This window comes from Pecten maximus, chromosome 16 (assembly GCF_902652985.1).
Source record: "Pecten maximus chromosome 16, xPecMax1.1, whole genome shotgun sequence".
NCBI classification, from domain to species: Eukaryota; Metazoa; Mollusca; class Bivalvia; order Pectinida; family Pectinidae; genus Pecten; species Pecten maximus.
This window is the reverse complement of record NC_047030.1, coordinates 10808665-10833259: the sequence shown is the minus strand read 5'-3', so window position 1 is coordinate 10833259 and position 24595 is coordinate 10808665. Positions and strand designations below refer to the sequence as shown.

At 34.5% G+C, this 24595-nt stretch overlaps 1 protein-coding gene across 1 annotated transcript; it reads left to right on the top strand.

Annotated features, from left to right (window-relative positions):
• Positions 1 to 8615: 8615 nt before the first annotated feature.
• Positions 8616 to 23505, top strand: LOC117344637. The gene is made up of 9 exons (XM_033907463.1): positions 8616 to 8878; positions 10888 to 11019; positions 15858 to 16040; positions 17074 to 17198; positions 17700 to 17881; positions 18830 to 18983; positions 19904 to 21431; positions 22146 to 22237; positions 23254 to 23505. The coding sequence occupies exons 1-9, from the start codon at positions 8616 to 8618 to the stop codon at positions 23367 to 23369; spliced, it is 2775 nt and encodes a 924-aa protein (XP_033763354.1). The 3' UTR covers positions 23370 to 23505.
• The last annotated feature ends 1090 nt before the right edge of the window (positions 23506 to 24595 follow it).

The window sequence follows — 24595 nt, the reverse complement described above, 5'->3', positions numbered from 1 at the left end:
TGGTGGTCGTGGTTGTACTTGATGTTTAGAAATCCTAGCAAAAATAAACCTTAAGTATATAGGTCTGGTGCACCTCCTGTATTGTTTCCATAATGATGTTTTTTTCAGGTTGGGTGGCAGGCTTGGTTTTACAGGGCAATCACGGTCTGAGAGAGGGAGTTGGTTGAGTGTGGGTTTGATGTATACGCATTTAGAATTGATATTTTAAAAATTAAATGCCAACTCAGTCGTTCCAAAGCCGAGCAGCTAATCGCATACATTGAGTTTGTTGTTATTATGCACGTATCGAGTATATAGAGGACGATTCCTACTCCGCTGTTTACGCTTTACACCACGGAACTCATATGTAGTTTCTTTGCGACCATTTCTGACACCAAGTTGTTGTTGTGTTTTGAAGCCATGAATAGTTACGTTTCGCCCTCTATTTCCACCCGCTGGTCCATGTAGTATGTACCACCTAGGGAGGATTTGGTACATTTTCAGTCCAGTCTTCCGTCATAACCATGACGATACACGTTAGTCTGACCTATATTCCATGTAACTTCAACAGCATCTCGGTCAGTAGCCAGGCTGAAGTTGACTTTAGAAATCACCTTGCCCATCCCATCTATTAATCAAAAGATAAGTAACATACATATCTGAAGTCCCAGTATTAATTATGACCTAGCTGAATTTGCTTAATTTTCCCTTTATCTCATATATAATTAATGAAATCAATAACTTGTAAAGCCTGCCATTGTGACAAAGAAAGTGAACTCAAAACTTGTTTGATGCCTGTTGATGTGCCTAGATGTTCCGTTGTCACCACCATGACTCTCATTGGAGATTTTGAGTAAACCCATATTTGACCTAGATTTGTATGGTGGGTGTCGTCAATGAAGAAGACGCTTACTCTTCCGGAGCACTGTTTCTATTATCCTTGTACTCGGAAATCTCTATGAAAGTCTATATTTTTGTTTACAATTTGCCCACTTTTGATTGATTTTGAATTTGAATCATGCTTTCATTATTTTTTTTTTATTATTTTTTTATTTTCAAAAGCATTTGATAATAAAGACATATACATGTTATATCCACTCACATACAAGTATACAATTCATTCCATTATCATTCCCATCCTTCATCAAAATCATCATCTTTCTCGTTAATCGTCTATTATTTGTTTAATATTAACTAGAGCATATCATCATCATCATTATTCATCATCATCACATTCAACATTTTCACAATCATCATCATCATCATCATGATCATCACATTCAACATTTTCACAATCATCATCATCATCATCATCATCATCATCATCGTCATCATCATGCTTTCATTATTATTTCGGTATCCTTTGTTGCTCTTGAAATCAGAAATGATATAGTTATTTCTTTTATTGTTGATCAGCAATGCAATGATGTGCTACCAAATATTACCCAATACTACAAATAGTGGTCATTCAATCCACCATAGAGAGCAATGGAGAATATACGCGCGTTTGCCAAGTTTCACTGGTTATTGAATGCTGTGTTTTAAGCTGATAACATCCCGTGCATATTATAGAAATCTTCTCATTACACGGAAATCGATATCGTAGTATTCTCTAAATGTTTCCAATAACCACGATAAATACCAATATCTGAGCGGATTTAACTTCACACATTAGCTTCGTTTTAACGAGTTTTACACCGTCAGTCTTTACAGCGTGACCCTGTACGCCTATATAATATATGATTATATATAAATTATAAATCTTCATTCTTTATAAACCCTAGACACTAACAAAACAAACTGTACAGCGATACATACCACAATATGATATATCAATTAAGTAATGAGAAACGTCATGTTTGATCTCTTTGTGCGTAACCTTTGGAAGTTTTCTACGGCGTGAGTATGTCATTGTAACCAATGGATAATGATATGAAGAAAATGCATCTATATTTGATTACGTCATTGTGAATGGTATCCCATTGTGGTTCATGCCGTCGATTTCTGTTTTACGATTTGAAGCCCAGAAGTCAAAGTAAGTATACTGTAATTTACTGAATATGCATGTGTGGTAATCTAGTTTATTATCAGTTGTGATTGATGTTATTATACAACTTTCTGTTTGACGATGTGAAGCCCAACAGTGAGTACTGTAACTGGCCGGTGATAAACAAATGAGCCGACCAGATAAGCCGGATATTTGTAGTATCCAAAATAAAATAAAAGCGATACATTTATATATATACATATATCATAAATAATGTTAAAAAAAAGAATATAAAAGTGTATAGGAATGGAAGGATTGTGTAAACAAAAGAATTATTGTGAACGTGCGATGAGTGAAAGCTCTCCCGCGAGAAGACAGTAGATGTCAATGTAGGGGATTAATTAAAAAAAATATTTTATTTTATTTTATTCATTTTTTTGAAAAAGGTACTATAAATAATAACAGTGTGATCATTCAATACCGAGATAAGGTTTCGAGAGATACATAGATGCCTACGTTAGACATCATGAGGTATACCAGTCATTCGTGTATGTTATCCTTTTTAAAGTTCAATGTTCCATCCACCAGTTTTGTTGTTTTGTTTTCCCATTACATTGGTCGCTGACTTTAATGAAACAAATGTGTTTTTTAGCTCCACATGCAGTTTTATCTCTGGTTTTGCTGTTTGTTATCTAGTAAATTCTTGGCCAGTTACCTTTCTCCTTTTTGGAATATTTGTAGTGCTCGCAGGTTTATTGTCGAGGTATTGACAATGTCTGTGAATTGATTTACTTTTTCAGAACACCGATTTATTTATTAAGGCACTGCCTTTTGGTTAATTCCGTGACATTTCCAGAACACCCTTGTTTATCTGGAGTTGATTAATTAGGTGACTCTTTCAAGAACACCTATGTTTATCTGGAGTTGATTAATTTGGTGACTCTTTCAAGAACACCTATGTTTATCTGGAGTTGTTATTGAGATTCGATTGCTACTGGTTTTAGCTCGTCTCTTCGGAGAAGAGGGGGGCTTATGTTGTCACGTCGGCGTTGGCTTTTCAAATATTAAGTTTTTGGTAAAAGTGTTGAAAGACCTAGTTATTTATGGCAATATGGTCCCTGTGGGGTTAAACTATCCCCTGCCGGAGTTAAACTAAACGATTGTTTTGGGAAAAAATAAGATTTTTCAAATTTTTGGACTTCTGCGTTAACCTTTTGGTGCAAGTGTTGAAAGGTTTTAATACATCACTTTTTAATTGTACTAGGGTGCTAATATTTGGCAATAGCGTCCCTCTTGAGTAAGATTATTCTTTCCTGGAGTAAAACTTAAAAAAAGAAGGTTTTTTCTATTGAAAGCTGCTTTTTTAATATTTGGACTTAGAACAGTTTTGCGTTAAGTTTATGTTGCGAGTGTTGAAAGACATAGTAATACATGGTAATAGGCTCCATGTGGGGGTTAAACTATCCCTTGCCGGAGTTAAACAAAACATTTTTTTTTGGGGGGGGGGGGGGGGGTGGACCCCAGCTTTTTCTATTTTTTGTGTGTGCAAGTGTTAAAAGCTATTAACACACCACTTTGTAATTGTACTACTAGGATGCTGATATCTGGTAAAAGAGTCCCTCTGGAGTAACGCCATCCCTTCTTGGAGAGAAAAAAAAATAACAACGTGAAAATGCTCACATTAGAGGAGACAGCTCTCATTAGGATAACATTTTATCAAAAAATGAAAGAAATAGGTCCAAAAGCAATTATTTAATATATTCATTCAATCTACAACAGTATAGCTTGTCTTCCGAATGTTTGGCAATAAATAATTTACATATATATATAAATTGGTATGGTTTTGAAAATTGCATGAATACACAATACACAAACTGATCAAGTAAACAATATAGATATTATTAATACAAATTGCGAAACCATACCATTAATATATTTCAATTATTTATTGACAAACATTTGCGAGATGAGCTATGCTGTTCTCCAACAGGTCTTGTTGATTAGTTTGGTTACTTTTTTCAGAGCCCTCGTGTTTACCTGGAGTTGTTGTTGAGAATGCTATTGTCTTTGATTAATTTGTTGGCTTTTTCCAGAACATCCGTTTTTACCCGGATTGGTTGTAGAGATTGCTATTGTTTTTGATTAATTTGGTGACTTTTTTCCAAAACACCTTTGTTTTTCAGGAGTTGTTATTGAGATTCCTGCTATCTTTGATTGAATTGGTGACTTTTTCCAGATCATCCGTGTGAACCCGGAGTTGTTAATTGAGATTGCTACTGTCTTTGATTAATTTTTGACTGGGTATTCCTCGGTTTTGGTTGACTTCTCTTCCTATTGTTTCGCTTACCCGTCATCTGCTTTGTTCTTTGAATTCATGTTTCATTTATATTACTTTGATTGCGCTTTCTTTTGTGCTTTCTTGTCTTACCTTTCTGTTATACTAAATATTGTGGTGAACAAATCTTCTTTATTATCTTAATCAAAAGTTATTTAATCGCATTATCATGAATACCTTCTGCAATAATCTAACGAGTGACACTTTCAGTACAACAATTGGTCTTCTAGAGCTTGAACAACTTTATGATTTCCTTAAATTTCAGAAAACAAATAGCAAAACGATCAAACGAGAGTTAAGCTATGGATTATATTTTAAAGAAACTGTAGGCGCAGAGGCGGCTTCCCAACTAATTACTAGAATACATTAAACTTTGGCTGGGGTTAACTTGTGTAACAAGAACGGGAACGGAATCTTTAATAAGACCCGCCCTCGCAGCTTTTCAGAATAATTTTGTTTAATCAAACTGCATGGGTCAAAGCAATACAAATCTGTTTGTTATCTTTCAAAATGAGTTTTCTATCGGTTTGGTTGTTTTCTATTGCAAACATCTTCATTAATATGTCTTCATAGGTTCAGGCTTCTCAACCATCGTTTAAAGGGGGTTATCAAATCTAATAGTTCGACTATGGACTTTAATTTGTAAAATGTTGGAATATTACACTTTGATTGATGTGAATTGAGCACCAAGAAGTTCTGATAATACCAAACGTCAATTCGTGACGGAGAATGCTTACATATATTCCTGTCCTAAATGTCAAACTACTTCAAACCATTTTGTTATTTGAGTTAAATGATCAAGTAAACGACTAGGTGACATTACAGAGTTTTTTTTCTGTATATATCAACAAATGCTTCATAACGTTACGTGATATCAATCAATTGCTCTATGACAAGTTAACATTACATGAATACATAAAAACTATTATAACCCTTTTATGTCAAGAAAGCAAAATTGGTTTTGGATTAGATTAACCCCGATGTATAAATCCTCTGTCAGTATGTTTTGTCAACAAGATACATAACATCATCCAGTTCTGATACTTGTAAATCAACAGTAGCTATGATAACTTGTTTGTTAATTGTCATCTCTACAGATATGGCAATATAAGATGAGTGTAGTAGTGGGTGGCTACCTCAAAATGGCGCTCCATAAAACATGGATAACTTGATATTTCAACATTGCAATCCATCACTTTGTACACACAATTAGGGTCGATTTCAAATTGCCATAACCTTCATAGCAGACTTGGACCATGTTTTTTTGTAAGGAAATATTGTAGATCCTCTGCATTTGATATCTTATCACATTGTGTTATATGCCGATTCTTCAAAAGGACTAGGTATGGTCCAGAATCCTTTGTAAAAGCTAACAATACTGACATGATCCGAGTAATTTTGTATCGAGATTTCTGATTGGTCAGCTGAATACAATGATCTGTGTTTTCATCGTGTTTGGCTGTAAAAGTGTTACCCTTCACAAGTGACAATATCAGCAGTGTGAGTTTTATTGATATGATATTTATTTCATATTTCAATGGGAAAATGTAATAAGAATCGATACTACAGGACATACATACAACATGTATAACTTATTATTGACGAGTTTAGCGTCCGCTATTGCGGCCTTTCGGCCTTTCAGTGGACGAGTAAAATAAACTCAAAGGACTTATGTAGAGAGGAACACTAATTTCGCTTTGTGAAACAAGTACTGTTTCAACTGTTTCACATACATTATCCTTGTACCAGACACTTTCCCTGGGCCTACAACAGTTATATCGATTTAAAGTTAATTTATTTTCTAATAAACGACCTTTGATGTCAACCCATATAACAACAACGCCGATAAAAACAATGGAAATCAATTATGTAATTCAATACGTACTTCTATTCTTTTTAATTTTGCAATAATAATAATTCAAATTCCATTCACCTGTTAACTGTTTTTTCTTATTATAGCAGTATACGTGTATATATACCATATACATGTAACACAAAGCATAAGACGTTTTTATCTTTTGCTTGTTGGAATAGTCGTCGTGTACCTGGTGTAATTAACGTTGACATACAAATCAGCTAATTATTATTCAAACCTATTTCTCCTTTTAATAAACAATGACTAGTTTTGGGGTTTCATATATCATATACAACTTATCGTTTTTGTTATTTGCCAATTCTAATCATTTCAATATAGTAAAATGGCAATGCTTTTATTTTATCTTGCAAAGCATATTTTGATGTTTCTCCAATTTTCCTCAAAGTTTTGTACACATTTTGTGCATAAATGTGACTGTAACATGCTAGAATGTTGCGCTATCACCCGAGTTGCCCACTTGTGAAGTATGTACAGTATCCTTTCGTATATTGAGACGGTATGGATTTTCCATCACAATTTTATTAGGCCTGCTGTAATAACAACATATAAAATGCTCTGACGTAAAGCATGAGGTGGTTCCCTCTGTATTCCGATAGATCAGTTAATCTCTTTTCAACAACAAAACGCCGAAATTCCCATTGGGAAAAATAAATTGAGGAATTACCTAGCTCAGGTTAAGAAGGAAATCCTGTTTGAATTGGTTATTCAATCTGATGTATATTTATAAGGGATTCTGAATAATATGGGTGACTCGTCGAAACCTTGTCGCACGTGAATAGTGATGGTTTTGCGTGTCTTCTTCGTTTGTATATTTACTGAGACCACATGATTCGGAATCCGTTGGTCATATTGTTTCACAACTGACATGGTGCGTGATAAAATCGTAACATTGTGTTATTGATTTTTATTTACACACAGTGGTGTGTAACCACTTTCACAGCCTCCAATTAGTCATTGGTGACCTCCAACAATTCTATCAATAAAATAAACAAACGCAATGATTGTCCAACTTATATTTCATCTTGCTAAAATTGTATGATTTACAAATATAGTAAAAATGATATTAGATACTCTCTTTAGCTAATTTTCAAATTCAGAAAAAAATTGAGCTTTCACTAACTCGAGTTAGATAAACATGATCAACAACCGTCATTTGTTCGGGAACCTCTATCTATAAGGTAGAATATCAAATTCAAACAATAAAAAATTTCTTTCCTTAACCTTAGGGAATTCCTCATCTTAATTTTCCAATAGGAAAGCAATTCAGGATTTAAAATTGGAATTCTTAGTTAAGGAGCTTTCCTTCCTACATAATATTGCCGAACCTTTGACCTGATGATATCGCTATATCACCTAAAGGGGTTGGTTAGGTAGAACTTTTGTTAGTAGTGAAAGTTCAATTTTGAGCAGAAACCGACAGGCGGCCATTTGATAATTTGAAAAAAAAAAATCGATATACAGTTTCAATTTTTGACATTTGAAGTTTGTTATCGCTATTTCTCTGAAAGTTTCTCTTGTATTATATTTCTAATTTCATCTTGATGTTGTTTTTTTCTGAAAGTGTGATGGGTATTGATTTCAATCAAGGAGAAAAGAGGAAGATGAGAAAAGTAGGGAAAAGAAAGTCTTATATATATCCAATAAAGATAATTCAATTGTGGAGGTCAATATCTCTATGATCTATCTTGACCTTTTGTTATCTTCCTTTGGCATCTCTTTGTCTTTTGCTGTGGTTACTTCGTTTGAGACCTATACTTATAATAGGATATTAATGAATTCATATTTTTACAGTTTCTGCGAATGTTTTTAATACTTGTATATGTGTCTTACTTTTCTACAGAGTGGCGCTTTATGACCTTATTTAGTTGACGGACCATCATATGATATGTTAATGCCATATGTATTGTTATTGGATCAACAACTGTTAATTGGATTGACGCGACCTTGACCTTAACGTACATTTGTAAGTGTCACTAGCTATCACAATCCCAGATGGACATACTCTGTCCGACACCTGATCCCACAGCTATTAATTGTCAGTCACTGTATCACGTACAGTTTAAATGCGGTGTTCTCTTGTCAGTGTCCGTCTATATTGTACAAATTGAATATCTTTATATATACATATGAATAAACTTTAATTTATTGTATATAGTGCAGTTTGTTGTATTATAAAAATAAAAAAGTAAAATAGTAGCTTCCTCTCATGGACGATGCAGATTATGAAGGGGTATGATATGATTTGATACCCCGTGTTTATATGTTGACGTTTCAGTAGATGTAAGTGACCATTGATCAATATAGGTGACCTTCACGCCAGCGGTCACTCTCAGAAAATCTAGTGGTTTTTTTTTTTTACACATCTATGGTCTATCAATTTCATACGGATTGTCGCAATACGTTATCATCTTTGTTATTGGGCAGGTAGCTTGACAGTAATGGTAGAAAATGGTGCTGTAATGAGCTATGGAACAACAGACTTCCGGAAGAATTACAGACTTACAGACATGGATGACTCACAGCAAAATCCGTCGAAGGAACGGAACAGTGTACAGTGTCCGAATCAAAGTTCCGGTTCGAACAGGAAAGATTCAGTGTACAGAAAATCACCTTTGAACGTGACACTGACGGAGTTTTTCGACTCCACAACTCTTCATGGTCTTCGATTCATCGCCATGAGCGAATCATTCCTCCTCAGACGGTATATATGCTATCTTATCGTTAAATATCATGCTAATTATGTTAGTGTATATATTTTATTTAGCTTATTTTTGACAACATGGAGGATTTTCATTGTGAACTAAATATATATGTAGAAAAATGTTACAGGGGAAATTTTTCCATCCCTTTTTGGATAAAAATAAAATCTAAAAAATGAGAATTTAAGAAATATTGCAAGAGTAGCTTAAGTAAAATAGATTTGCAAAAATGCATTTAAATACAGTATTTAGGTGATATCGAACTATAAATATTATATAAATATATTGTAAGATTGTATGATTAATTAAAGCAGATTGAAGTAAAAAATACTCGAACATCTCGACATGTGAACAAAAATATGACTTTCCTTCAAAATAAAATAAAAACGAGGTCAAAATTATAGCAAACGAAATATTGCCACAGAGGTCCATGGAAGAGAACAGACATCTCGTTTATCATCTGGTACATGTAAGTTGTCCATTTTAGTTACCCGGCTGATAAAGACGAGTTTTGTGTAATAGTCTGTTCATGATTTTGATCTCTTGGGGCTGTATAGACATACATTTATAATCCGTATTACCAACACTCTTTTGGGTTATTTTAAGAAATTACATCATCCATTCAGGCATGAAATAAAGGACTTTGCAAGGTTTTTTTAACCCGATCTTACCAAACTAAAAGTTACCTAAGAGAGGGCCACTTTTGTTTAATGTCGTACACTTCCGTAGCCCAACTTCACCGATAACGAACTATACTTTATGCTGACATTAATATTTACTCAAAACATAATACCTCGAGATGTTAATAGGGCCCTTTGTGCCTTTTACTCAAAGTTCGTTTACGTTATATGGATGTTATACTCGGTATCAACCAAACTGTACTTTAGTGGAACCAATAACTTATTTCGTAAATGGACTTTGGGAAATAAACCCCTACAAAGAAATGACAGTATCACAGAACCATGACTTTATGTAGTTTCATGGAACATCCAAGTATTCCAAGCGACGACATAGGATGGACGTCAACTATCACCAAATAGAACATTGCTATAGTTTTGTAATTCATGGGACTCGCATGTACATTATTTAATTATGGAGAATGGGTTAATACACTTGTCAATTACCCAAAGACCAGTTTAAGGGAAAATTGGAAATACTAAAAAGTTGGCAAATCTAGTATTGGTCCATGATCGGAACGTAAATTGGAATGAACTACGTGCGTACAGAACATACAAATACGATCCCACGGCTATCAACTATGTAAAATGTATGAGTGAGATATGGCGCATATTGGCCTGGCCTACAAATGACAAATGCTAAAATGATTTCTTAAATGGTACATGTGTAACAAAATATCATGGCTTTACCTGTGTTTAATAGCACGACAAGTTATTTAATCTTGTTGAACCATGCTGGTGTTTAAATGCTCAATATGGCATAGGCGAAATACATGTGAAACATTCAGAATAAGTGTCTGCTGTGAAGGATACAGAAAACTCAGTGACTTTTTAAATGAAAATCACCAGCTATATGGTATTATATTCTTTTGTTGTAACTATGATTTTGCTCTTTTTTGTTGATGTTTTGTTTTCATTCTTCCTCAACAATGTTATATCACAATATCAGACTTGCATTAGGATGTCACGTTTGTACATATAGGGATATTAGACCGTACGTTTGGCAGTGTAAAACAACTAACTAAATTCGACAAACAGTTGAGAGTTTCCCGAGAGGCTTGCATGAATGAAAAGAATTACTCTTTTTAACATATCATGTATTTAATATTTAATGAATTTGCAACAAAATTTCGTTAAGTGCAGGTTCCTCTTATTTTTGTGCATTATAAACACATAGTTGATGTATAAAGGTTTGATTCAGAGGAATTAAATTGTCGATTAGTATCTTGTTTTAGATTACATAATGATATGGAGATCTAGGTCAAATCGTATTTTTTTTTAATTTCTAATCCTTCTAGGTTGGTTTGGTTTCTGCTTGTCCTGGTGTGTTCTAGTGTGATGACTTTCCAGATCGTAGACAGAATTATGTATTACTATGAAAACCCGGTCAATGTCAACGTCAAGGTCAACTACAACCAGTCGCTGTATTTCCCTGCGGTCACTCTGTGTAACCAAAACACATTCAGGTAAAGGTCAGGTTCAAGCTAACACACATTAAGGTAGGGACTGGTTCAAGGTCAAGTACCACCAGTCCCTGTTGTCAGCCTCCGTAACAAAACACCTTCATATGCAACTTACAACAAGAAAAGCTACATTAACCATCACTACCAAGTATATATACCGACCCCATCTATAAACAAAAATGCCCCAAGAACAATTCCTATTGTCAACCAATACGAATCCTCCCAGTTATGTTATCAGACAAATACAAACTTAAAATCATGGCCATGCATTGTCATTACATTGTCATTATCTTTACCTTTATATGTCTGTATTAAGAGTTTTTTTTGAAAATATTTCGTTATCTGGATCCACAACTTTCGACAGTCAATATGCATATACAATGTATATAGAATATTAGATGAGTTTCGTTCCAGGTCACATCCATTAGCCAAGGGTTCTAGGCAGAAATTGTCTGTTGTGTCCACTGACACCATGCAGCCTTTGGCTCAAGAAAAATAGATGTGGTCCGACATTTCAACATGACTTAAATTACTAATTAAATGTAAAGTAAGGAGAATCTTATTGGATACAAATGGATACAAAATTTAAATATTGGCAAGGATTTTGAAACTTAAAAAGAAAACTACCATGACAAAGTCCTACCCCTACACATGTTTACTGGATGTCATTAGCGTTGCAGTGCATGGTCACTTTCAAATAGCAGTTTATGATTTTGAGTATACGTTTATTATGAATACAAATATTTATCCTGAGTAAACAAAACGCTGGACATGACATTTGTTTATTACAATATTTAAAAGCTTTTACATGTGGGGTTGATCAACACGAAGCATTTAATATTTTATAGCTAACTGCTGGACCCAGTTGTTCAAAATGTGATTAGGCTAATCACATTTTAACAACATTTTCCAAATCTTGATAAAATAATTTCTGGTCGAACTAGCTTGACAAAACTTAATGAAATTCTATAATTCTTCATTCTCTTTCAACTGGCATAGTTTAAAGATGATATACTCACCGGTTTTTCAACAAATGAGACATGAAATTTTCACTAATCAAGTGATTAAGCTAATCACCTTTTGAACAACTGGTGGTCAGATATGAGGTATTAAATTTGATTCGTGATACCATGCATAATATTTCATTTTCCTTAGAAGATCAGGTAATCTTTGTAGAGAACTGTAGTCCTGAAAGTACCAGTATACAAAATTTTGCAGCATTTCTTCGAGAGCTGCTGGGTGCCTAGGCCCGGGGGCTCAACCCCCTCGCCATTCTTTTCTGTCTCACGCCCCCAACATGAAATCCTGGTTCACCCCTGCTGTCTACTTCAACAAAAAAGGACAGAGCAGAACATAATATTTTAGTGATTTTCCGCCTGAAAGTAAAGATCGATTGTTACAAAAATGTCCTTAGAATGTCGACGTTCTATAACGGAAAGCTGTGAGGACTATAGGGACCACAGAACCAAATCAAAAATAGATCGTGGGTTTTCCCCGTTTGGGGAGAATATTTAATGGGAAGGTGAATGCATCGGGGCCTACTGATTGGATATTTAGGTGAGAGAAGTTCTCAAGTTTTATGTGTGGGCTGGGCAATACATGTAGATGTATAATATATAGAAAAAAAGTGTTTTTTTTTCTAGCCTGTTTTTGTCCGAGGGAGTTAATTAAGTGTGTATTTTGTTGTAAATTTTTTGGTGCTGAATTCAATACAAGATGGTGGCCCCCATATAAAAAAAGTTCAAATTGGTAGAAATTTTAATCATTCATTTACAGGTTCGAGATGACATTCTTCAAAATTATGACTAGTGGACCAGTGTTGAAAACTCCATTTACGCAGTACAGTGGTAAACGTTAACATTATCATCTATGGGAAATCATTTGGTTCCGTGGTTCCTATAGGCACCGCCATGTTTTGTTAACAAATGTTTAACAGCTCTAACAACCTCTGACACAAAATGGCGTAATATGCAAATGTCTATAAACAAGACAAAAATCATTATGTTTTAAATAAATACATAGGAATCATATTTAATAATTTCCTCATCAAGTATGTATGTTTTCACAACCGGATTTCAATTTTCGGTGTCCAACGTCCTTATCTTGATGTTTTCGTCGGTCTTCGTGTTCTCCAGTGGTCACGTGACCGACAAGAAAGACTGCACTTTAACAGTTGATGGGTATTTGGACATATCATCCCATTAAACTATTTTGTCGTAAATATTAACGTGATACACCTGTTCATTACTTATAAGTTGGAGCAAAAGGGCTACAATACATTCTTCTATTTATTCAGTTATTCAACGGCGTTAGAAATTGGCAGTAACTGACGAACATTTTTAATAATTTTGACGACGTTTGACATTTTCGTAAGAATGTACAGCACTTTTCGTTGTTCACGTACAAATACTTTTATGCTCTAAGATGTTTAATAAGAATTGATTTTGGATAATGGGGGTGTTCTATGACGATTTATAGAGTGTTTATGTTCGTGCTTCGATATTGGAACTCTTCAGTGTTTTAAGAATCAAAGACGGTAAAAAGAAAGGAACAAACGTAGTTTGTCTTTTTATATGGCAACTTTTATTTATTTCTCAGATCAACAAAAATCGGGCATTTCAATATGAAATAAAACTCGTCTTCAGTATCTTCCCAATCATAAACTACATAATCTTTGATTACGTTCGATATTTATGAATTATTCTGTCTCGTCTTTAAGTTGATGTAATGAAAGTCTAATTTTCAATATTTGTTTCAGATTTTTTAAATTAATTGGTTTACGTAGATACTGTTGTAACAAAAACGCTGTACATAGATACTGGTAAATATTTCCTTTTTGCGAGAATCTTAGTTTTTCTTCATAATCCTTAGGCAAAAATATCAACAATTTTCTCATAAATACATTAGAATTATATCTAATAATTTCCTCTTTAGTTATGTATGTTTTAAAGCTCATAATATACCATGGGATTTGGGATGTTTTCCGTATTACGTGTAGCATTTTACCAAATTTAACATTCAGTTTTTAAAAATCAGATACTTTATGAAAGCCCCATACCTCCAAACCATAACCTTATATACTGTTTCTCATAGGTATCAAAAACAAATATCTTAGTTTCAAAATGAACCTTTTTTTTCGACAGACATTGGTAATTAGCAAAAGTGTTTTTCTTCCTTGTGCAGCAATTATTTGTTGTGTCTTTTAAAACATCCAATTATATCTTGATAACACTCACAGCTAATAAAACTTATCAACAACATATTGTAGCACCTTGATAACTCCATGATTCATTGTCTCTAGTTATAGTCCCATTACAAAAAATAACAGTTCTAGTTTTAGATGTTAACTGTTAGGTCCTTCTTATCTGTATAATTTTCTAGAGAGTCAGACATTTTTGTAGCCCATCGGGTATTTTTTCTAGAATGACCATATCATCAGTACACGTTAATCATTATTAGAAAAAAAATATGTTACTAAATTGAATATGATATTTATTCCACCACAGTTATAAATATGAGTTTTAGCTTCTTTCATTTATAAATCGTGTAAAGGAGTGTCGATCTAGGCCCTCTGGTGGCTATCACCGATACGTTTTATTTTTTGTATACATACCTTGAGGTTTGGTGGTCATGAGATCACATGACATTAAGCTCAGGTCAGAGGTCATTTTAAGTTACAAAAGTTACAAAAATTTAATAGCAATAAAAGACATGCCTTCAGAATAGCTTTCCCAATGTTACATTTTCATTTTAAACATTATTTGTATTAAAGCTTTTATTTTTGCTTGATTTCTGTATAGCTTGATTAATCTCAATTTCACTTATGTCTTCTTCTAATTCTTAAAAAAACCCTATTGATTCTGTAATATCATTTTCTGATATAGATTCAAACACTTCGTTTACTGTTGACTCTTTGCTGGGATGGAAATTCTCATTAAAATATCGTATAATACAGTAACATTGTATTTATATACAAAATACTATACCGTTTACCAATTTAAAGCATTATAATTTCTTTGATATAGATTTAATACGGTAATATAAAGAGGCTGTCTTCATTGACTGATAGATAATATTGTTTCCTGAATTCGAAAGTTGCAATAAAGACGGTCAAATTGAATAGTAACGTTTTAACCTGTTGGCAATTCACTAAATGTATCAACAGACTGGCCAGAAGTCATACACAAGGTACAGTTGAAAATATTTTCTGTTTGTAACCACTATTTATTAGTCTACATATTAATATCATTTGTTGAATGGCAGCAACCTTTATACATTGCCAACAATATTCGCAAATCCGCTCGATTTAGAATAAACCTCATTAAATATGTGGAAGATAAGCTAAATTGTGAATGATAGGGAATACGGAAGAAGGTTAGAAATCCGCATCTACAGGTAGGATACCTCGACAGACGGAAGGTAATCCTCGCGGGTATCTGACGATGGAAAGTAATGTACAAATGGAAATATGACGAACTATAAATTAAAGATGTAGCAATAGCACGTTGTAAACTCTTTCTCTTAAGTTTTTAGTTGATAACACGATGACAAGGCCGATTGATTTGATTTGATTTGATTATCACATCTCGAACCAACTTAGGCGTATTCTGTTAAAATATTACAAAGTTATCCAAAATTCAATTGACAGATTATATATATATATGTCTTGAATGACATTCAAAAATCTAGATTTAGCGTTTTATGATTACAGTAGCAAAAAAAAAAAAAAACAAACAAACAACAAACAAACAAACAAAGAAGAAGAAAAAAGTCATAACAGAAGTTATATCTTGAGATGCTAAATTGCGAATCATACTAATTATTGAAATGTTTATTTCAAGAGCTACGGCCGCGACAGATCAGGAGTTATATCGACTGATCGAGGCTGTGTACCAGAAATCCCTCAATAGTTTCAATGTATCAGAGCTAGATGTGTACAACGCCTCCAACCTCGCCATCAATGACTTATTTTGGCTTACAGGACACAAGAAGAACAACTTTATTGCCAAGCAAGTATCACGGGTGTAACATTAAAATGGGCCCTCGTTGAAAATTGACAGGGTCAATTTTCAAACCCTGTCAATTTTCAACGCTGAATATTGACCCTGAATGCCGTTGAAAATTGAACCATAAGAGCATTCTTCACTCTGACGCGTGGAGTATGGACCTTGTTAAAAACTGACCCCATTACAAATTATTTACCATTTCATTTGACGTCATTCAAATATTGTTGACGTATACAATAAGAAGTCTGGGGGCCAATCATATTGTTCCAAGGTCATAAACAACATGTTTACCGCAAACAGTAAGGGAGCTTCGAGATATTTTGTTCCGACGGATAATTTTCATATTAAGCACGTTCTCAGGTCATAGGATATTCGGGCTTGGTTGTTTAATGCGGAAGTTTCGAGATAGTGAAAATGAAGTAAAATTATGTGGTTTGAGTACAATTCTCCCGGATTGTACGACCTTCCGGTGATTGTGTATCGCACTCAAATCACGTAATCTTACTTCATTTTCACTATCTCGAAACTCCCGCATTAAAAACATAACTATAGGACAATTGAACTGGGAGCTTATGCAATTCCAATACCTACATAGAAGTGGGCGCTTACAGGCGGCAGATATGTGATCAAAGTACCAAAGCATTTCACGTGACATGCAGTAAATCGACGGAGCTTAAATTTGTGTTGAACAGCCAATTTTCAAAGGTAAATTTTCAACACACCATCCGTTGAGAATTGACCTTTTAAGCCGTCATTTTTTAAGGACATTTTTCAACACATTCTGGGTCCATATTCAACACTCGAAAACTGACCCAGGGTCCATATTCAACGTTGAGAACTGTCTAGGGTTAAGTTTCAATGGGAGTCCATTTTCAACACTACACCGGCCTAGTGAGAAACAAATATCAACTTGAGGAACAATTGCTGCCTATATCATTGGGTATTAAGGTTTTTTTCGATGATTCAATTTTTCAGTTACATACCAGCAAACAGCTGACAGAGCTCGATTAATCAAAACATTTTAGTAATTTATTTTTTTCATTTAATGTAGATGTACTTGGGGTGATTTACCTTGTGGTCCCGAAAATTTCACAACTGTACTTACAGACCATGGGCCCTGCTATACTTTCAACTCTAACACAGACCCTTCCTCAGTTCTGGTAACCTCATCTTCAGGTATGTTTCTAATACTTCATACCACCATACATCTGATCGATTTTCCAGTACATGCAAGGGACGTATGATGCAATTATTTTGGACTGCAGGTGGTGGTAGATACTGCTGGTAGATATAAGTCCACGATGTTTGCCATGACCTGCACTCCAATTATTAATCTTCTTTTAAATAGTGGAAATGTTCAGAATATACCCGTGTGCGTGATGTTCTTTTGAAATCCAATATTGAAAATTATGAAATACATTAATTTATGGGGATATTGCAACTCCCAACCAGATTTTGACATTTCTTTCGGCCTATTTTGAATTCTCATCGAAGGCTTATGCATAGGCTTCAACACCTTGGGCCCTAGCATCACTAACAAGTCATAAAAGAACAAAACAGATGTATAATAGTTTGATAGTGTTTGGCTCCAAAGTATATAACGCGCAATTTGTTTTGAAATGTACTAATATCTTGTGTGTATTTTGTACAATGCTGTTAATCCTTACACCGTTACAGGGTCCGATGCAGGCCTCCGCTTGCTGTTGAATGTTGAACAGTACGAATACATGCCTGGTCCCAGTAGCGCAGCAGGCGTCAAGGTCCTCGCGCACGGACAGCAAGATTTGGCCCGGGTCAGAGAACTTGGTATATCCGTCCCCACTGGCACACATACTTTTATTGGACTTCAAGTGATAGCAGTAAGTCAGGTTAACAACCTTTACGACACAGGTAATCTTTAATAAAACAATGAATCATTTCTAGTTGAAATCATATATAGTGACATGATTTAACGGCAGTGTAGATTTGTATCAAAACTTACTGTATAGTTGTTAAATTTCATAGGGCTAATATTTCTAGGCTTTCCAAATTTGAACTATTAAATAGTAGCATATTATCGAAGTCCGCGCAACACTCTCTGTAAACATTCTGCGGTAAAGAATGGTATACATTTATGGATATTTATTTTCGCGTCATACTTATTGACTGCAAAAATAGCGAAATTAAATTATCGCGAAAATTACATGGATGCACAAATATAGGTGACCCGTACTTGGCACTCATACACAAATAAGTATTCATATCAAAATTGTTTCTTACATATATCTATAGACTTTCAACTTTAACATTGCATATTTGTTACAATATATTCAAATTTTCATAACATAGGTTATACGAATGGATGTTAAAAGTACATAACAATTTCACATACATTATGAAACATGTTCTACAGATTTTTAAGTCTGAATGTGAATGATATATCACAACCAGTTTAAGATTTGAGCGTAGCGTTTCGATGACTACACTACACTGTCTCCTTCATCAGACAAATGACCAGTGTTACAATGTCTACCAGAGTGCAGTGAACTCGACAGTTCAGACAAATGACCAATGCAGTAGCACAAACATAACGATAAAATCCTACATTGTTTGTGATATACTAAATGTCATTACGTCATCACATACAATTAGGTAAGTACATCAAAATAATATCAACATGCATTAATTGATTTTAAATTTTAATACTAAATATATCTTATAAGCTCAGGACTTCCAACACTGGTATTTCCAAAATGATGATGCGGAAATGAAAATAGCTAAACTTTAAGAAAAGTATATCTTAATATCTATATCATTTTAATACATAGCTTGAGAACCTACCTCCTCCACATGGACAGTGTAGTGAGAAGGGCCTGACTTACTTTGACTATTATACATTCGACTCCTGTCACCTGGAATGTTTAATGACATATACTGCCGGAAAGTGTGGTTGTCGTGACTTCTACATGCCAAGCGTTGATAGTAAGTTACCTTCTTTCCGTCTTATCTATTAAAAGTTCATTAACATTCATTTAGTCAGAATAGCCCTTCAAATAGGACAGGAAAATTGTACCTGCTAGCCCAATTGCATGCATTTGAGATTTAATCATTTCTAAATATTTTTCTCATTAATAATTTTGAATTCTGTTCTATTAGAATTTTTTTATATGATAGTTAGTACTCTTCTTAACATTCAGCATTTTTTCGAATGTAACAACTCGGTTCGCGTATAATATGATCGGGTGAGGTGTCCTGTTGGGTGTGATTGGCAATATTTTTCAGTTCCGCGACATCACAAGGAGACAAAGACGAACATATGGCAGCCTCCCGAACGCATACGCATTCAGAACATCTACTCACCTGTCACACACGGGGATGCTAGTCTTACAGGATCATTGCTGTTGACCCTGAACTCTTTGTCCCTCCGGAATAATAGCGTTTGTTTGCTATGTCAGCATTACGTTTTTTTTATGTAGATTTGTGAGGTATCTTATGTATATTTATAATGCATATCTCATTCATGATCATAACGAGGTGTTTTCTTCTCCTTTCAGACAGGCCGAGAATATCCTCACTGAAAGAGTATTTCATTTGCTTTCTCCCAGCCAAACAGGAATATTGTAAGATACGACATTACCTTATATGAATGTATTTGCAACTTTTACATTCACAAAATTTTGTCAAACGTCACTGAGAACATTGCCAATGGAAATGTGAATTATATACATGCGACACATGGCTAATTTATTTCAACTGTTTTGTAAAAAAAAATCAATATTAATAGGTGTTATTCACAGCAATCACTAATACTACGTAAAAATGTAATACAAAATCATACAATTCTGTCTCACGTTCCATACATAAGGCATGTCTTTTTTTAAACGCTATCCATTTTTCTTTAGTGCTGTTGGTACAAACCGGAAGTCAGCAGTGCACATGTCCAACGTCTTGTAAATCACTTATGTTTGATCCCACTTTGTCATATGCTACCACTTCCCGTCATGCATTGGACAAGATTCTGAACAAGGTCATCACTTCAGAGATGGCCAATGATCTAACGCGAGCAAGGGAGATAACCAACCGCATGGAGAAGGAAAAGCTGGAGAAATTCCAAGCCGTCATGCTCGCCGTAAACGATTCTTTAACATCAGTGAAAACACTAACACATAAAGACATGAGAAAGAGAATCGCAAAACAGATAGAAAATGTGGAAAAGGTATCGGAAAAAATGATGAGTATCTGGAAAAGGAAAGATTTCCTTGATAGATATCAGGAATACAACATCAGACGAAACTTTATGCGAGCAAGAGACGCAATGGAAGAAAGGACATTAAATCTTCCATGTTTTGGTTTCCATGAGTTTATTTTTGCTACGGAGACGTATCTAAAGGATTTAGTTTCAGATGTATTTGAGAGTAATTTGGACAGAAGAACAATTCTTTATACCATAATAGGTGCTAAAATAAATAATCGTATTGAAACTGTCAAGCGCGCTCTCTCCAATTATACCGAACTGTACGAGGCGTACCAAACAGGGACACCCTTGTTTGGGTATACATTTTTAAGGGTGCCTAGAACACACAATGCCATGATAGTACCCAAAATACTCCTTAAAGCTTCTCTTACCCATAATACTTACGCTAGGTTATATAGCCGGCTCCTGAGGAATAATATCGAGAATCTCATTGGTAGTTTGCGTAAATACCTCGAGTTACTGAACGAAGTGATGCAAACAAACAGTCTTAACATCACAAGGATGCTCTCTATCAGCAGAGAACACGGCATATCTTGCCTGAGATTCTATCACAGCAAGAATGTATTTTACTACGAAAGTTTAGAGAGGCCTTTAAGAGTGATTATAAGGCGACGAGACAACTTTAAGAAAACAAAAACACACTTTATGGCGACGATCCAGAGCATAACGGACAATTTGTTGCAATTGAAGGATTCTCTTGAAAATTTGTCAAAGTCGACTCTAAATGTTCTTTCGGATCTAGTTGATCGGGCTGTCAATTACTTCGAGGACGCATCCATAAGAAAGCTCGATGTTGCGAGAATGGCGCAAGTGGAAAAGGTACATACTGCTTCTGTAAATTTAAAGATGTTTTTCCAAGAGGTCAGAAATCGTGGCCATACAATATACGATGGCTGGACTGCCTTGATCCCAATAGGAAAGTCCATCTGGAAGACGATTTTAGATGATGAGGAAATGATGGAGTATTATACATACAGAAATATGACCAGTTTCTTGGAAAATAGTACAGAGGTTTCCTATGAACTTGAAAATAACTATACTTTACATCGAGACACAAATGATATACGGTTTATAGTGGGTCTTACGGACACCCTTTTCCATAGATCGATGGATCAGATGCAGGAACATCTGTCTAACTACGTGATGTCAACCAAAGTGGACCATAATGTTATCATGTAAGTTCATCACTGATGGGTATGTCCTTAAGGCATTGATGTGCTCTAAAGGTGCATCATATAAGTTTATCAGGGAGAGAATTGTGTTGGGAAAGTTGATCATGTCACTGTTCAAGTTCACTGAGAAATAAAGTATATTTTAAACGCTAATCATACACGTTCATCGGGGATGTTTGGAGATTACATTCATAGGTAAGTATTGTATGTTTTAACGTGGATGATGCAAGTTAATCAGGGAGTGAAACAAATAACAAGCAAGTCATGCGGGCATATATTGCTGTGGTCATTCCGAGATCATGTTTCCTCGAACCTTGTTGCTGCTATCTGATTGCGTTATAATAGTCTTTACAATTTTACTTCCAATATCAGGCAGGTAGCCTCCGGGCTGTATACCTTCCTCGTTAAAGAGATGAAGAAACAAACCAGGCAGGATTGATCACAATGCAACAGCTGCTTTATGGGTTTCCTCGTAGGTCGCGAACAGCACACTAAAATCCATCCAGCTAATAATTCAATAATTGGCTTACACGATTTCTTTTATTGCAAAAAAAAAAAAAAAAAAAAAAGTTTTATGTAAATCATTTTAGAAAAAAACAACAACTAAAAAAAAAAAAAAAAAAAAAAAAAAACTGGCATCTCTGTAAGATAATGATTAGCATGTGAATATTCTCTTTACCTAACCATTGTATCATAAACTATTTGTATTTATTTCAGGGACAATTACGTAGAGTTGGATATATTTTATAGAGAAATGAATTACGAAGAGATCCGACAACAAAGGGCTTACGATATTTTCTCATTATTATGTAAGTGTGACATCGACTCCAACATTTCTTATTATTATGTATGATGTTTACTCAGCATTTATTATTATGCCTAGATTTGCTTCTTGATATTTTTACTATTCATGACATCGACTCCTGATAATTCCAACACACGTTTAAGCAGATGGTGGGATGTTTAAATCGCCCTTCGTCCGTAGTCTGTGGCCCGTCCGTAAAAAATCCTCGTTATCATTTTTTTCTTGAAAAGTATCTGAATGGTCTTTCTCCTAATCAATATATTCCTCTTGGTCCTTAGTCGTGCATGTTGAATTTTGAGTTTGATTGGAAAACAATATAGACAACAAGCTGCCATTTTGAATTTTGACTGTTGAAACTTGTTTTGGCCATTTCTCAAAAAAAGTGTATCTTACTCAAATTCATTTGTAGGTTCCTTTGGTATCTGGTTATGCATATTTAATTGATATACTGTTCAGAAGACAAAGAGGTTGACAGGGCGCTATTTTTGAATTTTGACAATTGGAACTTTTCAGGAAGGTCTTCATAGATCTTTCTCAAATTCCATGTAGGTGTCCCTTGTTTTCAAATGATAAAGAGGAAAAGAGGAAAGGTGAGAAAAGTAGAGATGAAACTAGTCTTATACATAGATCCAATCAAAATCATTCAACGACGGGTACCAAGATCCATCTTGGTCTCCTGTTAAATTATGTTTGATATCGCCCTTTAATCATTTCTTGATGAATCATGTATATTATTGACTCTTATAGTTCTTAATAGTATGCATGCTATTGGATCAAATATTTATCACTTGGTATGCTATCAACTCTGAAGGATTTTGTTTTTATTATTCCGCATGATACCGACATAATGATAGTTATGATATTTTTTATTATGCATAATATTTACTCAAATATTGCCTCTAATATACAGCTGCTATTATTTATATTTACTAACAGTTCTTGTTTTTAGTAATCGATACGTAAATGTTACACAATTAACCTTAACAGAAGGTATTTATCAGTGATTATGTTATGTTTCAGGCGATATTGGCGGATCAATGGGACTGTTTGTGGGAGCTAGCGTGATGACCATGTTTGAAATCCTGGACCTCTTTATCAATCATTCAGCAGAACGCTTACTGAGGCCAAAACGTTAACCACTCAGAGAAATGAAAATATTTAGATACGAGATAAGATTGCGTCTATTTCAATATCATGTCTAAATATTAAGGAATGTTCTGAGAACAAACTAAACATCTGATTTCAATTTTAGAAAGGTTGCAGCCTACCTAATTATTCACTAGAATCATTTACCATTCATCTTCTTCTTTTTTTTTTTTTTGGGATTACCACCCATGTTATTATTTCTTGTGTAAGTAGTTCTTACTTTTTAAAAATTAATACATGAAATCAGTAATGTAATACATGTGTAGTAGGAGCGGGAAAATGCACAGCCAGACCGGGGTTCGGACCCGGGACCTCCCAACACTAGCCGGATGCTCTACCAATTGAGCTACCTGATCGCCGATGATCGACAGACCGGGGTTCGAACACGGGACCTGCGAACACTGGCCGGATGATCGACCCGGTCCAGTTCCGCTACACATGTAATTCAAAATTACAATCATCGGTTACATGAAATTGTTACATTCCCGACAGAGAGTAATTATGATCGATTTAAAACAAGAATAAACTTTTTTATATTAAATAATGAAAAGTTACTTCATTCAGCATTTTACCATCTTTCAAATATTTGATCCTCTCTTTCCATTTTTTTAATTCAATTCTATCGTATGCGGCGTTAGTTTTATACGCGTTCATTTTAGAACGCTGTTATCATTATTTTATATCTTTTTTCATTTGTTGGTGTTAATAGGATATACAAATGTAGGTCTATACAATGGATGTGATTTTATGGATGTTGTGATAAGGAGTGTGTAAAGTGGCGGCTATGTTGCATATCAAACGAGATATGTTTTTCCAGAATTGGGTTGTTATACAGACATCTTCCATGGCCTTGTAAATTCTAAAATTATTGATTGATATTTCATAAAATTAATCGCAATCAAATATAGAGACGTCAATATAGGATTAAAGTTTTAGTCGTAACTGGCCTTTAAATATACATTCATGTGAAGCAAAACTGGGCAGAATCATATGTCATTAATTAAAATATTCACAGCATTTATAAGTCAAACCAATTTTAGAATATACAGACATAATCTTGGATAACTGCACGCACCAATCAAATCAATTATTAGAATCTGTTGAATTAGAAGCAGCCAGAATCTGTTGAATTAGAAGAAACATAACAGGACTCAGATCAGGAACATCACACAATGTATTATACGAACAACTTGGCTGGGGATCTATGTCAGATAGA